The 17011-nt window shown below is 47.3% G+C and overlaps 1 protein-coding gene across 4 annotated transcripts in view; it reads right to left on the bottom strand.

Annotated features, from left to right (window-relative positions):
* Positions 1-154: 154 nt before the first annotated feature.
* The window catches only part of LOC144152848 (acetyl-CoA acetyltransferase, mitochondrial-like), a 47699-nt gene continuing 30842 nt past the window's right edge, over positions 155-17011 (bottom strand). For all 4 annotated transcript variants that reach the window (XM_077684339.1, XM_077684337.1, XM_077684340.1 and 1 more), the window contains exons 11-14: positions 12980-13044; positions 12370-12527; positions 9720-9836; positions 155-2341 (exon numbers count right to left, since the gene is read on the bottom strand). In XM_077684339.1, the coding sequence (XP_077540465.1) occupies positions 2062-2341; positions 9720-9836; positions 12370-12527; positions 12980-13044 (620 nt within the window). In that variant the 3' untranslated portion in view covers positions 155-2061. The remainder of the gene's footprint in view (positions 2342-9719; positions 9837-12369; positions 12528-12979; positions 13045-17011) is intronic.

Genomic DNA, 17011 nt, shown 5'->3' with positions numbered 1-17011 from the left:
GAGCCACTTTAGAACAACACGACGCTTAAACGGCCTATGAAGACTAACGGGGACAGTGAAAGGCGGTTTACTCCTAGTCCTGAACCAGCAAGCCCAAACCCCCGATGGGTGAAAACAAGAACCATCGGACACTGCACTGCATACACAAGCGGTATGAAGGGGGGTAACACAAGTCGACTTTATTTACATGCACAGCCCCACGGCAACATTCCGTTTCAAAGCCACTGCAGGCCGGGCACCAGTGAAATGCAGACCTTTTTTTAGACGTGGTGATAGCCTCCTCTTTGCACGTAACCCAACCTAAAAGATATAAAACCACTCTTATCTACAAGAATGCATATAACTGATCTAAGGGACCATTCTTCCAATAAAAATAATAACGGAAATAGATAGACTTGCGGGGCTCAAACCCTGCACAAAAGCGTCCGAAGATGCGACACTACCCGCTAGACCACAGAGGCCAACAGCAAGCTAACTAGTTGTAGCTCTTGGTCAAGAGGCCTAGCTATGCTATAACAAAATTGTCTGTCTTCACACTGCTCCACCACGACCTTGTGTCCACACAGGCACGCGTACTATACGTGGGGGGAAAACCAGGTAACAAACAAAACAACGTATTGGACGACGCCAAAACCCTCATGTGTGCGACTACTTGCAGGCGTGTACCGCCCCATCTGTCCCTTACGTTTAGCTCGCTTTACTACTCCTCAATCAGGTAGATACCTGCGACAAAAGCAAGGAAACTGCGCCTACAGCACTAACCGCAACGACGCTGACCGGCGTGAATGGTTGGTTGGTTGGTTGGTTCCTTATGTCATGGGCGCGGCACAGTCGTACTACTCACCGGCGAGGTCACTTTTCCGACAGCTGAGGAACAGCTCCACCTCATTCCTTGAAAGCCCGCCGTGGCTTTCGGCTACCAAAAAACTTTTTTTGAGCGTATTGGTAGCGCCGCCGTTAGCCGATCGCACTTCTTTTTTTTTTCGACAGCAGACGATCACAACCGAAACCGCCGAAACCTCGAGCAGACGGCGTTGCCTCGGGCTTGTTATAGTCACTTTCGTATCTCGGAACATCAAAGTTACAGTGTTACGGTAACTAAATGGTTATGGCCGTAAAATAACATAAACAAATAGAAATTTTTTTTATAAGTTTTTTTCTAATGCATAGTATCAGGCGCAACGTTTACGTTTCCCCATGGAATGATGTTGACAGGGCAGCGGCCCTGTCAACATCACGTGACTTCCGCTCCGTTATTCCGGAAGTAAGGCCAAATTATTTTGACCCGACTTGAGAAAACGAAGGGAGAGTTGCGCAATCCTCCCTGTTCTGTGGTAGAGCCGGATGAGCCGCTCACTCTGGCGCGCGCCTTCCCATTGCGAAGTTTGCGTGCTCACGGCGATAAGTCGGTGTTCAGAACGGGTGCTGCGTGTGCCAGACTTCTTTGCATATTATCTCTATGTTCTTTGTCACCTGACAACGAAGTTGTGAGTACCCATGAGGCTGAAGACATGCTGAATCAGCTACCGAACCTTAGCCGCTAAATGTCATTTGCTTCAAATGTCATTCACTGTTCTCGCGTAGCACCGAATTAATGACACCGTGTGACAGGGCTATAAAGGTTTGCGCAATGGAAATACTACTTTTTCGCAATGTTGGCTTACAACATCATTTAATTTTACATGGCTCTCTCATCGGTGCGGCACAATTGCTTCAAAATCTTGTGCCTAATTAGAGCGTTCTGTTTAATAAAATGTCGCCGTTATGTAACGCAGCCGTTTCTTCCTGTGATGTATTACCGTTAATAAACACCTGGAAACCTAATTCTTATTCCTAATTCTTGAAAACGTGGTAAGAAGAAGGAACTTCCTTCGTTATATCCCTTGGAAGCTGTGGAATTTTACTGAACTTTTAACCGCTCCGCCCCTCCCACGGTGGTGCAACAAGGCCCGACTACGTGCCAGTGTTCAGAGCTACGGTGCTAGGTATAACGGGGAGCTAGGCAACAAGAAGTCCCCAGCCGGCAGTGACCTGGAAACAGAATGCTGCCCCATGAAAAGTTCAACTGGCAGAGGCTGCACGATCAAGATGTTCCTCCAAGAGAGCCGGGTCCGCCTTGTGCTTCATGAGGAACTGCCCGTTCAGGTGGAAGACCGGTATGTCGTGACGGTAGCACCGGTGCCAGGCTTCGTTGCCAGGCATCTCGATGTCGACTTCCACAAGCTGAACTCTGGGCAGCAGTTCCCTCAGCTCCTCCTTGGCCACATCGCACAGGGGGCACGGGTGCTTTGTGTACAGGGTGAGGACGGGGAGACGATCGGCACTTTCTTGTTCAGGTCGCCTGTGATGAGAAGGGAGCCGGAGATGTTGGCATGGCCCTCCTTGCACACCAACTACACCTGTGGGCCCCAGCAATATCTTATTCTGCCACTCTTGTGGGTGGCTGCATTCTGTGTTGGCGGCAAGTGTCATGTTGCCAAAGTGAAACACAACGTGCCAATCTGCAGTCGTGAATAACACTACATCTTTACTACATTTGAACTGACACTAATCCTCTCTAACCATGTTTACTGCCGCTCAGCCGGGTTGTTCCCTCCACATTTTGATTCTGGGCTTTCAGCAAGGCAGTCAAATTTTTCTCTTCTAATTGATCTGGTACTATTGCCTTCAAAGCAGTTTCAACACAATGCACAGTGGAGGCTGCTCAGGTCTCACTGTCCTGTGTAGCTTTTGCTCCTCCATCTTAAAACCTCTCAGGTCTGCTACAAACCGGTAGCAGCACTTGTGAATATCAACCTTTGTTTGGCAGCATGGGCATTTCAGAGTTGGGGAGGTATCAGCGAGTGAAGAGACATTTGGAGGTGCTAACACTTAACAAAATGTTGAAGTGTCTTTCACCCTTTATTACTTCTGCTACAAAAGGCAGTATTAAACTGCTCATTGCTTAGACAAAGCCCTGCCCCTTTCGTTCTAGTTGGAACTGCCACTTACATCAACAGATGTGAAAAACAGCACTTTGAGGGGGGAAACCACAGGCCATACAGTTCTTTGGTTCAACTAAGATTGCACCTTTTGTAGCTCTTCTGGCTATTGTTTGGCATCAATGGTAAAGCTTGCTAAGGAATAAAGACCACCTTTTGCCGTCTGATTTTTGGAGACAAAAGGAGCTTGTCTTTCCTGTCTTTCCTCCATAGGGCCAGCCCCGAGCACACCGCCAAGCTCAGAGTTGGTGTACACCAATTGTCACCTGTGGTAGTGAGGCACTCTATTTGGTAATGCTGACTAGACGTAACGTCTGTTCAGCAAAGGCTGCCAGATACACTTAATTAAATTTAAATCTTGCAAATTTCGCACAGACTGACCTCTTCACACTTGGCTGCCTGAAGTGTACTGGCATGGATGGCCGCCTTTCGCTACTGGTGATGTTGCAGCCGATAATGTAAATAATTCAGATTCTTCAGTATGGTACGTATTGCTGTGCGGTGCTAGTTGAGGAATGTTACGTGTACACTCCATACATTCACAAAGTTGGTGGCCTTGTTCTCTCCTCTCTAATGTAACTGGGAGTCAGCTGGATGAACCACTCCTTGTATGGTTAGGAGACATCAACCACAGAAACTTGTCACTGCAGATGTATGTGGTGCATGGATAGGTGAGAGACTTGATCCGTAGTATACATAACACCGGGTCACTCCATAACAGATGTGGAGAGTTCATGCCTAAGCAATAAAACAGGAACATAACATACCGGCCATAGTTGGCAACTTCAGAGTGGACATCTCTTAAGCAGACAAGTAGTTTTTGTCACTTGTCAGTGACCATTCTCCTCTGTTGTTACAATGACTCAACAAAACCACATGATAGAAAGTGTATAGGTTCAGTTTCAGCAGTGTAACTGCAGCTGAGGCTCAACCAATCAATGTGTATTATAGTGATGCCAAGGTTGCTGCCACTGCTGTTACCCCGAAAAAACACAATTTATGTGATGTGCTTAGTTGACCCGAGTTGTGGTACAGTGGCCGACCGATTTTTCAGACCTGGAGGGGAACGAAAAATAGTCATAATAAAAGAGCAGTCCGAAAAATCCGTGACTCATTACTCCTATGGGACAAAACTGGCGGTTCCTCGGGAAAATATCCAGCAAGTCCAAATTTTTGGAGTATGAAAAAACGGTCAGCCACTGTATACCACACGTTGGCCATCCGCTTTCACCCAGTGGAACGGGTTTTTTTCAATCCAGGGGATGTGAGGGAACTTCCTGTTGCAACAAGGCTAAATTGGAGAAACTAGTGGGAAAGCTGGTCTCCATTTTGTGCAAAATTTGGGATAAGAGTTACGGGGGTCAATCTCAGCTCTGTGGTGGCTGCTTTTGTGGGGGTGGAAAACAAATATGCCCGCAGGCCAAAATTGTCGTACATGTTGAAGATCCCCAGGTGCTCCAAATTAATCTGCAGCCCTCCTGTGCGCTCCAGAGCTCAGTTGTAGCTTCAGCTTGCAAAATACGCCAGGCAATAAAAATAGCGAAGAAACATGTTATATTGTGTTGCTTGAATTAGTGTTATGATAAAAATATAAGCCCCAGATGAATTTTCATAAAAAAACGTGGCAGGGAGAGAAAAGCTAAATTCCAGAAATCCAATCTGAAAATATGAGTCAATACAACATCTGTCTGTAAAGCACTTGATCGTAGGACCAACCTGCATTTGTGGGTGTCATTTAGTGCCAAGTGGCAACCCTTTTGCAGCCCCACTGGTTGTAATTGCCAATGTAGGTTGTTTTTGTAGCGTAAGCTACACTGGCCGAGGTTGAGCAGTTTCGCGTGTGCAGTGAAGGGCCGTTCTGCGCAAGCACGAGGGGCATTGGATTGGATTCGATTGGCTTGGATTGGATTAAAGTGGATTGTGTTGCGTCATAGCCACGGCAGCCGTACTGGCGCCGGCGCGTGCCAAGGTGTGCGAATCAATTGCGCAGTAGCCAAGTCTGACGCTGCGTCGGAGCCGCTTGATAGCCGTTTCACGTGACTCATGAAGAGCCGTGCTGAGCATGCCGAGGAGCAGTGACTGGACAGGACTGGACTGGATTAGACTGAATTGGACTGGACTGGACTGCTGAACCTTAGCTCATGGTACGTATATCCTGGCATAGCAAAGCTAAGCCACTACTAATTTTTTCCCCAGGTTTGCCCTTTCCTCTCAATTCAAAGCGTAAAAATTGCATGCAAAACTTACACCCGTGTCGCATGCGCCAACATAGATTTGTTTGGAATGTCTTTCGTTCGCTGCTTACTGGCTACACGAGCAAACCAAATGTCACTCATGTATGGTGTCAATGGCAATTGGTAGTATACTTCGCGTAATCAAAATTGCATTGAATGCTGATGCGATTCATGCAATTCATATAAGCGTGTATACTTTGAGAGAATGTATTTAAAATAGTTTTGCATGCACTATACTCTTTACTTTTTAGGCCGTAATTTGGTTTCAGTAAGTCATGCAAAGCCAAGACAAATAAGAAGCAGATCCGCAGTGCTCCCTAATTTGTCAACAAACATGGCAGCGCGCATAAACGCCGCCGCAATGAACAACGTTAAAAGAACTGTCGCCGCAGCTTTGTGCATGCGAGCTACACGTATCAGCGGCCAGATGGAGTTGCAACGAGATCTAGATGACCACAAAGTGCGACTTGTTAGGAAAGCGTCACGAAGAGTCATGAAGAGCAACTTCCTTCGCACTTGCTGCAGCCCCTGCAGCCGGAAACCCAGGCGGTCACACTGAGAGCGGAAGCAGTTCATTGGAAGTGCTCAGCAAAGCACCTGAAAGCTTTAAAAAACAAGTCAAGATAAAATAAAAAGTTGCGAACAATAAGTTTCTTATTTTTTCAAAGATTTTTTTTTCTCGTCTTCTGATGTTGAGAGTACGCAGTTGGTCCAAAGTCAAAGTTGAATGAGTTCTCTGGACTCATTCGGCACCGAATATCATTAGACTGCGCCTGTGTGACAGCAGAGAGAGAGAGAGAGAGAGAGAGAGAGAAAAAACTTATTTGGCTGAGACTTCTTACAGGTAGCCATGTGCCGTCCTTGATGCTACCGCTCTCTCAACCAGCAGGAGCTGATCGCAAGAAATGGAGCTGGACAGCAGAGTCTCCCACTGCTCGGGGGAATGGGGAAGTGGTTGAGGTGGCAAATCATGGCAAGGATAATGTGCCTAAGTGTTCCTGATTGCGTACAGAATTTGCATTGGGCTTCGTGTTGATTTGGAAACATAAGATGCATCAGCGTTGGGTGGGGATACGTGTTTGTTTGCACAAGTCTGAGCGTAGTTTGTGTTTTTGTTAGTTGTGGGTGGGGCAGTGGAAGTGTTCTGCGACTGAGTCTGTAGTGCTCTGTAATCTTCTGGTACGTCGTGAGTGGCATAGGTTTGTGACAGCAGACAAATGACATTTAAAACGAATCTCATTCGTTTAAAATGACATTCGGTTGCCGGATGTGACTGGTATTAACCTCCACAGAAGCAAAAAAGGGGAGTGGTAAAACGGTCTTCAACCTCACTTTTTTTTTAAGGCATCTGAAGTGCACCGAGGGGCACTTCAATTTGCGGCCGGCAAGTTTACCGCACAGTGCACTTAACTAGGCCAGATATTTAGTGAATGTGCAGGTAGGGTGAGATGTCTGGAGGACTCGAAGAATTTCCCACACTGACCGACTTATGCCTCCAGCAACGCCACCTGCTAACGCGATTCACAAAATAGTACCATATGGTACTATTTTGTGAATTTTTTGGAAGTAATACCACTATGTAGCTGTATTACTTGTAACAGAGCGATACTAAAGAATCGCTTACTATGCTCTGCTCGCAAAAATGTAAAACATCAAGACCTGGGTTTCCCCTTTTACATTTAAACGAAGAGTTCAGCTCGGCCCTGCTTATCAAATTCCAGTCAGATGCAGACTTAACCTTAACATTTGCCACCTGCAACAAGCACAGTACCTGTCGACACACCATTGCAACGGTGAAACATTTCGGTAAGTTTTACTCGCAGGCATATTTCACGTCCCCGACAGAATGCGCCCCTTCCTGTGTAGTCTTTGTCCAAGCTGCGACATCAATGGTGTGGAGACGGGACTCCTTTAGCAAAAGCGAAAGGGGACTCCAGCTACCTCCGCCGGAGACTTCAATAAAGTTCACTTCTCTCTCTCTCTCCAGCCATCCAGTAGAGATAGCTAGACGGCAGGCTGTGAAATATCAAGCAAGGCAACCTCAAGCAAAGGCACTTTCATGGAACACTTGGTGCATATCCCTTGCCTTCGCTCGCTAGGATTATTAGCACTAAAACTGAGCCATTTCTTTTGACTGTGTGAGGAACTGCATTCCGCACAAGCCCCAATTTGTGATAATACTCATGTTGATTGCAAGTTTTCTTGGAGAAAAACATTTGACTTGATTTGCATAACAAACACCCCGTGAGGGGGGAACAGTCTAGGCCACTTATAACATTTGTAACACAGACTAGCCAGCCACAAGCATATCCAGGCACCCTGCCAAGGGGACATAGCCACAAGTCATTTCCCCGTAGTGGATATGTGCCGATCACCGAGCAACAGTTACCATCATTATCGTCCATCGTACCCCTCGGGGCTCCGAGACGCAGAACGCTTCCCTCGTGTCGACACCCGGTTGCGTGAGCTGTTCCGAGTGCAACCTTCACAACGACTCCAGGTTTTTGGCTTTCCCGTCTCAGCTGAGCATAAAACCTCCTTAGATGATATTAAAGTGCCAAGGAAATTCCGCCGTTATAACCAATAGCTGTTATAAGCAGGTTGCACAAAAAAAGACAATACAAGATATCGGAACATTTCATTCGCATAAGGGTGTACTACTTATTTGCAGAAAAGATGCCACAGTCGGAGGACTTTGCTTCACGCAAAGCTGGCTCACATCATTCATAGGTGCTTCACCTAGCTGAGCAAAAGGTCCTTGGCAGAAACGAAGTCCCTGAGGGACTTTATCATGTGTTGAGCCTCCAGCGAAGACCCTCCCTAAGTAGGCTGCTCAAGCGCGTTGTCCGAGTATCACCATCAGCGGTCTGCAGCACATATCCGCACAACGATCGCCTGTTCAGTGTGGCAGTCAGACGATTCCAAAACATTGGCCTCATGTCTCTTTCATGGAAAAATGGGGGCAGTTAAAGAGGCACCCAGTCAAATTCAAAGCAGTGCACACGTGACACAACAGGCAAATATAGGCAAATGCGGGGACGATGCCAAAGCGGCGGCGCCGGGAGGTGGATACGGAAAGAAAACTGCTCCCCTTGTCTCACTTCCTCATAAGTCGCAGTGAACTCGTTTTCTGGGGGGGGGGGGGGGGGGGGGATGCGACGCGAATGACGGCGCATGCTGCCGGTGCGGAGAGCCCGTGGCAGCTCGAATTTGCGGTGCACACTGCAACTGGACTGTAATCAGCCTACGCTCGTAACAGCGGATCCAGCAAGAACGGACTTCGGGTTACAACAGATCATTACTGTTGGTTTGTCTGGTCCCCATGCATTTTAAATAGAAGGCACCCGGCTAGAGCAGACTATTGGCTACAACAGAGTAAATTTTAGGCGAAAACTGTTTCGACTGAATGTTTGTAACGGAGTTCCGCGGGGCCGGCACCCGATACGCTTTTCCTTTGTTTAGTTTGGCAAGAAAACCTACGTTTGGCAACATTGTTGGCGCAGTCAAGCCAGTGGCTTTTCTTTTTGTTTGTGCGACCAGCGGAATGAGCGGCAGGGTACCCGATTTCACTGTCGTATAAACTAAGTATAATTATTGCCTCGAACATGGGGAAAAACAGGGCAAAATCGCCACAAGCACAGGTCTGCGCAACCGTGAAGAACAAGGCCGCAGCCAAATAACGACTCCGGTGAAAGTGAACAACAGCGCTATCGAATACACAAAGTGGTACAACAGGAGTAGAGTTTGCCCTCTGGTTCAGTGAAGGTCAGTCTTCATTATTTCCACGCATACATCGTTCTTGTTCTGCTCGATGGAAAAGGTAAATGTCTCAAGTAGAGGGGCAGGTGGGGGTTGGTTTTTATCCATTGGGTGTAATCTGATTTCACAGATGTCCCTCCCTCATCAGATTATTTCATATCAGCTGTTTCAATGGCCATACTAAAATCACAAAAATGTGGAAGCTGCCGGGCAGCGATCCAATTAGTTTGACAAATGGTTTCAGGTAAACCAGTTCTAAGGCAGGTACAATACTATGGCTTGCCAGTGACCAAACAGTTGACTCATGTGTCAACTGCCAAGCCTCCAGGTATGTGCGCACACAAAACAGAACAGCCTAGTGCCTGCCTTCAAGATGCAAGAGGCCGAATTTGCCATTAAAACAGTAGTTTCTGATGAAGAAATATCAGCAATCCCTTTAATAAAACCTTCCCATCAGGATTTGCAAAATGCTAGCATTTCCAGAATTCAGCACTGCACACAAGAAAACAGACAAACCAAGCTTCCAAAATGCTGAATATTTATTCCATGGTTTAAAAAAGAGAAACAATATATTATTATCATCGCACCTATATTAAAGCCTATACCGTACCATATATTCACATTTACAATTCTCGTACTCGGCCCACTAAGGCATAACACGTGGTCCAGGAATTAGTGATGTCCGTCGGGCCTTGGGGGGTTGTGTCAGTGAATGATCTGCCCTGCTTCTTCTATGCAGACTTACAACTTCTCAATGAGAATGGCAGAGGCACCGCCGCCACCGTTGCAGATGCCAGCAAGGCCATACTGTCCCGGCTGTAGGTGCAATGCCATACGCCCAGTGATCCGAGCACCGGACATCCTGCACAGAAAGGTTACCAGGTCAGGTTGGCATTCACAACGGGGAAAACAGGCTGCAACAAACTGTCACAGCTCTGGCATATTTTTAATGCGCAGAATACGGCCCCTGCAGAGAAAAGAAACTAAACGCATCTCAACTTTTAAATCTGAAAGTTTCTAAGTGGCAAATCGTGTGTATTAAAAACTAGCAGCAGTAGCATACAAACAGAGCACATGCCAATTCTGAGACTTCCTGCTTGCTGCCGCTACCAAGCTGGACGAATTTCTGTCACTGCCTTTCACGTACGATAGACACCAACTTTCATCATTTGACACCAGGTCACACAACTGTTCCTGAGGCAGCCCACACCTCTGCCCGCAACCAAATACCCCGGGCACCCTTGGAAGCTGACGACCAGCATGCTTCTCTGCCCATACCCATACCTCGGATGTCGGTATGCCGACATCCGAGCAGCTTCATTTACACCGACAATGTTAGCACCACTTCCCACCCCATCCAAACCTTCCCAAGACCGAAAAATTCATCTTACGGTGGCTGCAGACCAGCACCTTTCTCCATGGCAGCCGCCTCCATGCCATTTATCTTACCCAAATGCAAACGCTGCCCATCCCCATGCACACTACACCACATGGTGTGGGAGTGCCGCCTCACCACAACCCAACCTCTGAGCAGTGGGAGCTGGCTAGCGGCAACTGGGTGACCAGCTCGACCTGACACCCAGGCGCAATAATAGAGTCCACTACAGCACTGCCCCCGACATTCATGCGACGGAGTACACTTTCGTTTTCATTGCAGAACTTGTCCAAGGCCCCTCTCTGCCTGTTCTAGTAGTCTCCATTAGTTGTTTTTTTTTCTGTCTCTCTGCCTGTTGCCTCTGGCGACTAGAGATTAAGAGATTAAAACACAAAATTAGAGTATTCCCCGAAGTGAACCCCCCGGTTCTGATGTCCCAGTTAATCTAATTATGCTCCTCTCATTGTTTGTCTAGCTACAGTGGAACCCCGTTCAAACGTTTTTCCAACGGACCAAGAAAACAAAATGTAACCAGAAAAACGAAGCAGTGAGGAAACTTTTGAAAATGAACGAAAACATTGTATCTTTGACTTGCAACCATGTATTTCTGCAACTTTGGCTTTTGAACCTTAAAAAAACTCGAGAATGTAGAACTGCCGCTTTTCACGATCGCTGGAAAACGCCACATGGCAATGCAAGGTCCCTAGCGATGTCGACTCTTTTCAGCACTGGCTGCTTGTCTACTGCGTTTAGTACGTCAAGCTTTTCCTAAATAGAATGAGCCTCCTGTTTCCGTGACGCCATCAAGGCACGACAAAGTTAGCGGCTACAAGTTCAACGGTGGTCTCAAAGCTTGAAGCACACGGTTGCCGGATGCAGGGAATTTTCGTCCATAATTTTGGCCAAAAGGGAATCTTTAATAGACGGAGGGAATTTTAGGAGTCGTGGAGTAAAAAAGAAAAAAGTAATGCAAGTAACCGGACTTCTGTCGGATTTATGTTGAAATATCTGCAGTCATGTTCCCGCAAGCCACAAGCATCCAAGGCTGCTTCCAATACAGTTCATAAAACAGGAGTGAGCACAGAGGAAAGAACACTCCATCAGGAAGAGCCAGCAAAGCATAAAGCAGCGGCACGTGAAGGGCTGCACATTATACAAAAAAGTGTTTTGGGTGTACCTTAGTGTGCTCGCAGCTAACAAGAGATGGTGCCAGAGTACCAGCACCAAGCTAGAATTACCTGATTACCCAATACTGTCTCGTTCTTTTTCATACGGGCAGTTTTTACTTAGATCTTCACATGAAAAAGCATGCTGTTTGGCACAAAACGTGAAATGCATAGTCAAAGGATGCTGAGCGGCAGATGCAGAGGAATTTAGCTCATGTTGAAACTCCCATTCCCTGAATGGCATCTGTGTTCGAAAGGCTACGTAAAGTAGACCTAGGTGTCTCTGGCTAACGCCAGAAACCGCACAGGAATCCGCGTAACGATCTGTCAGCTGAAGAGAGACAACGCAGGGAATTTCGCAGAGAATTCTTGGGAAACCTGCGGGGAAAATGCTAAAAATAGGGAATTTCTGAACCGAGAAATGGGAATTTTTCGCCCCCGTACAGAACATCATTGACGATGACGGCAAGAGCGCGCGCTATTGTTGCGGTGATGCTTTAAGGCAAACACGCTTCCGGCATTCCGAAGTGAAACTTTCGTTGTAAGCGCAGTGATGATGGTGATACCATACCGCAACATAGGGTCATCTAATGGCGACGTATCGCACCCTTGTGTGATAGTCAGTTCCGCATGCAGTGAGTTCCATGGCCAGGCCTGGCCAAGGCTCGTCAAACGTCAAAACGGCAGTCCGTACATGTTGCTCGGGTGGCTTCAGAGTGTCAGATTGCGACGAATGATCCGGGAACATACTTTAAGCCATGACGTAACAGTGGGGATTGCAATACATGGGACTCCATATGAGCTGCGCCGGAAGTAGACAAAAACAACGTAGCAGCAGGGAGAACACCACTCACCCGATGGGGTGGCCCAGGCTGACGGCTCCCCCGTGAATGTTCACTTTGGACGGGTCCAGCTTGAGGTGCTTCATGTTGCACAGCACGACCGAGCTGAAGGCCTCGTTCACCTCAAACATGGACACGTCCTCCATCTTCACACCAGCCTGCTTCAGGACCTGGCACCACATGAGAGAGGGAAATAAATCACGCACTGCAGCTGGACAAGGCACTCATTGCCCCGCAGGGGAGGAATTTACATCTTGGCAAGACTGCCACAACAGATTGGTAATTCGCGCTTGCCGTTTCAAAATAAAAATTAAATCTAGATGACCATTTGCCTGGTAGTACAAGATGCCAGACAGATTTGCTCAAGACAAAAGGAGAGTAATTTGAAATTTTCGTTCCCCATCGCAAAGGCCCCAAGGAACCTTACCAGACTTCACAGCGTTTTCGACACATGAATTCAGAGATCACGAAATTAAAATAAACAAATAAGAATGCACGTTGAAAAGGTTGAAAAGAGCCTGCATCAGAACTGCAGACAAGTTAAACTATGCACCACGAGATCCTTCAAACACCTGCCAAACTACTGGCCTTTGTAAAAAGAATACCAAAAATCTCAACGCACCTTTGGCATAGCATACGCTGGGGCAATGGAGAAATGCACTGGCTCCACCGCAGCATCACCGAAGCCTAGAAAGAACGAGCAAAGCTTACTGAGCACTTCAACAGCAGGCAAGGCATTCTAATAGGATCATCTTCCAAGGGATAAGCTGGAGAAGCACTGTGCCAGCTCCTTAGAACCCGCCCAGGGAAACACAGCCTGGGAAGGTGTTTCACTCTGGCATTTGATGTGGCAACAGCAGCATCGTGACACAGGCAGCTGATGCACTGCGGCACACTCATGGCTACGTTGCCATACACAGAGTTCTTCGATGAAGGCAGTTGCAAAACTCCGCCTCAAAAAACGGCCCGCCCGTGGACCCCCTGCTTTGAATCGTGCATATGGTGGCGCCACTGCGGCCACCGCATGCACTATACAGGGGTGAGACAGCCCAAACAGACTTGGGAGCAGTTTTCGGAGCAGCAAAATTTCGATTTTGGAGCAGAAGAATCTTGATTTGGAGCAGTTAGGGACATTTAATACATCGTCTTGTGAGCTTAAAAAATCATTATTTCAGCAATTTGCAGGGTCAAGTGCACATTTCAATCAGTTTTGAATACACAGAACACTCCAACAGCCTTACCTGAAAGAGTTTTTACGAGTATCACAAAGTAATAACTTCACTACCTTTTTCCTAACTGGTGATATTGTGTTGCGCCTGCACGCAACACTGACAACCAAACTGCCGTTAACATTAGAGTTTTAGCAGTCCGTCTGTTCTGTTGGTTATATTTTGTTACCGGGTTGACCGGACCGGTCTGCGCCTGCGCGCACGGAAGGGCGAGGAGGCGCGGACAAGGCGAAGGCAGGTCCGCGGATACGAATGCCCAAGTGCCCAGACGAGTCCCGGTGAGCACGGTAACTGCGTACACGACGGAACTGCTAAAACTCTTATCAAATTTAAGGGCTCCGCAATTGTGGCGTTTTTTGCTGTTTTAATGCTAAAGTTATTATTTTTGTAATCCCAGGCTGCGTACGTTGTACAAACGACTGTATTTACGGCAACAGTTGAGCAACTTCGAGCTAACGGTCGCATAGCCCAACCAGCCTACCCGTTTCAGTCCCCGGGGCGCAGGTTCACCCTATGGTCATTTGAGTAGCGTTATTGTTTAGCCACCCAGATTTTGGCATTAAATTTCACTTTGCATACATCAAGTGTTATAGTCGCGTTCTATGGCAACCGTGTAGTCCTGCAGCGATTGGGCGCTGCCTGAACAGGTCGCGGCGCCGCAGCACAGCCCGCAACTTTCGTGTTCCATCCCTGAAGCTCGCGATTGCGCTTCGAAGCACAGCAACACCCCAGCATTTCATAACACCACAACGAGTCAAAAAATTCACTTCACGAACCCGATTATAGACGCGCGCACCGCGTTTCCAACTCATGGACAAATCAAAATCACGCTGAAGTCGTAGGCCCCACATTTCAATGAACTTTTTTTCGAGCCGCGCAACTTCCCGTGATCTTGAACCAATCTCAAACCATATCCCCGCGTTAACGTCACTGTTCAAAGCCACAACAGATAGAATGAATAGACTGTAACCCAGCTGATAGCGTAAAATAAACCAGGGAAAATATCGGCAATACGCACTAAGCGCGTTGGTAGCAGCCAGATCAGGTGGCGGCCATGTTTGTTGCCACAGGGATGCCTAATCGGGAAGGCCGTTTCAGCGAACCCGGATGGAAAGCGAATCGAGTTTTAGAAGCTATCGCTTGCTTCGTTTCAGTCTTTCTATTTGTGCCATTTCTGTGTTTGCGATTGACCAACGATAAAAGCGGTGACCGGGATGCGGGAGGCTTTCGTCTCCGCCGAAACTGACATGAGCATCAAAATCCGTGCCGTTGACGCTCTTCTGGAGCAGTTTGGCGCAATTTTCGCCATTTTCGTGCTTTTGGAGCAGCTTAGCGCAAGAAAATGGAATTGTATCAGAAAGGCGCAATATGCGCAGCTGTCTCACCCCTGACTATACAAAAAAAAAAAAAAAAAAAAAAATCATTAATTAGTCAAACTGAAAATTTATTGTTTCTGTGTGTGATTGTGATTGTGGGGGTTTAACATGCCGACGCAATGCAGGCGATGAGGCGCGCTGTAGTGGAGGGCTCCGGATTAATTTTGACCACCTGGAGATCTTTAATGTGCGCCGAAATCTCGTACACACGGGCGTTTTTGCTTTTCACCTCCATCAAAAAAGCGGCCGCCGCGGCCGGGAATAGAGATTGTTACTGTGTCTGCACAACTGCTTCGACAGATTGGCGCTTGTGCGGGCACTCTGGCACAACATAGGTTCTTCCTGCAGTACTAAATTTGCAGTTGTCGCTCAGCCTACATCCCATTGTACGCCAACTAACCCAGTAGCTGATCAAGTCGCTCTAAATAATCCTTTCAAACTTGCGTAAAGCCGTTGCAGCGAATTTAATTTTTTTTGCCGGCGGAATACTGCAGATGACGCACAGCAGACAACAATGCACAGGCGACAACGCATCTTGCTGACCACACAGTCGCATTTTTAACTACTCTTGGTTCTAATGCATATAAAACACTTGCGTGGTTGAACGCCTTGGGCTTCATCAGCACAACAAACTCACGTAAGCACCCAAATACCGTTTGTTGCCCAGATTGCCGAGTGGCTAACCATGTCACAGTTTATTTTGTCACCAACAAATGGCGCCACTGTACGGAAAAAATCCAAAGCAGCGGACCAATCGTAGGGCCACTTTTTGATGATTCGGGCCTACGGGATGTTTCTCAACTCCTATATCAAGTAACCCTGTACCACACGAGACACAGGTTCCCCATCTACGCACAACAAACTCACCACGTGCGGCTGGCCGGCACTAGACACTGATCGTTAATCACAACACTAACATATTTTTTTGCCGTGTTGGTCTGTTCACTCAATTCACTTAATTTTACTGAAGAAATTAAACCGTGCAAAAGAATAACACTGCTTACAGAAATGAGCCAATTGTTTAAAATTGGCAAATAAAAGTATTTAAAAATAAGGGGTTGTATCTTGTAGTTTGATCTGCTATCAACTAAAATAATTCGTTGGCTGATTCCACGATTTTTCATGCTAACAGAGCATTGCCATAAATTAAAAATGGGCACAGTTGTCTTCAAAGCTGCACCAATGGTGAAGTGGGCTGAATGCTAATGCTGTGGCTTCCCTACAGATGTTTGCTACCCAAGCAATGTACCTCACTCTGGAAGCTAGCGTGGCAGCGAAATATTTTCGGATCCCCAGCCAACGTCCATAGACGCCCGTGTATGTTATATCTCATGGCAACGAAATGTTTTTGGAAAGAATTAACGAAATTCGCTGCAAGTCCGGTCGGCATTTCACCCACCCACTTGAGGCTAACAGCGTCCTAAGAGGGCTCAAATGCATCTTTTTTGGACTCAAAGTGCATAAACTTTTGCCAAAGCACGCTTGCATGGCCACCGCCATGTTTGTTTACAAAAAGACCCTGCAACAGGCAGCTGTGGAGCCAGCCTCGCAGAGACACCACCAGGAGTAGACACATGGTGGCTTGGCTTGGGCAGCTTGACTTTGGCTCAGGCTATGCTAGCTTGCCACCGCTGAACAGCACGCGGGAGTTTGTTCTGTGAGCGCCGATCAGCGTGTTTGCTCTCAGTAAAATGCCTCCGCCAGCCCAAAAGCAAAAGTTTTTATCGCTGCAAGATAAGGCCCAAGTGGAGGAAGGGAAGACAGCGCTGATGAGTTTAGAAGCACAGGAAGCTCGCTCTACCTATTGAAAAGCAAGGCTGCCATTCTTTAATGGCATACGTGCGCAAAACAAAACCTCAACAACTGCGGCCTTTCCGGACGTCAACAAAGCGGTGCTCACTTAGTTCTGTTAACAGCATTTGTAACGAGATGCACTGTCTGGAAAAGTTCGTCAACAGAAGAAGCTGTACTTCACTTGCACGCTCGTACATACGCAGTGCTGAGGGCCAAGGAGAAAAAAGTGCAAAGAAGGTGGATTTGCAGGATGTT

This window comes from Haemaphysalis longicornis, unplaced genomic scaffold, assembly GCF_048455015.1.
Source record: "Haemaphysalis longicornis isolate Haplotype H1 unplaced genomic scaffold, Haemaphysalis longicornis Haplotype H1 scaffold_9, whole genome shotgun sequence".
Lineage (NCBI taxonomy): Eukaryota > Metazoa > Arthropoda > Arachnida > Ixodida > Ixodidae > Haemaphysalis > Haemaphysalis longicornis.
This window is presented reverse-complemented; position numbering and strand designations above follow the sequence as displayed.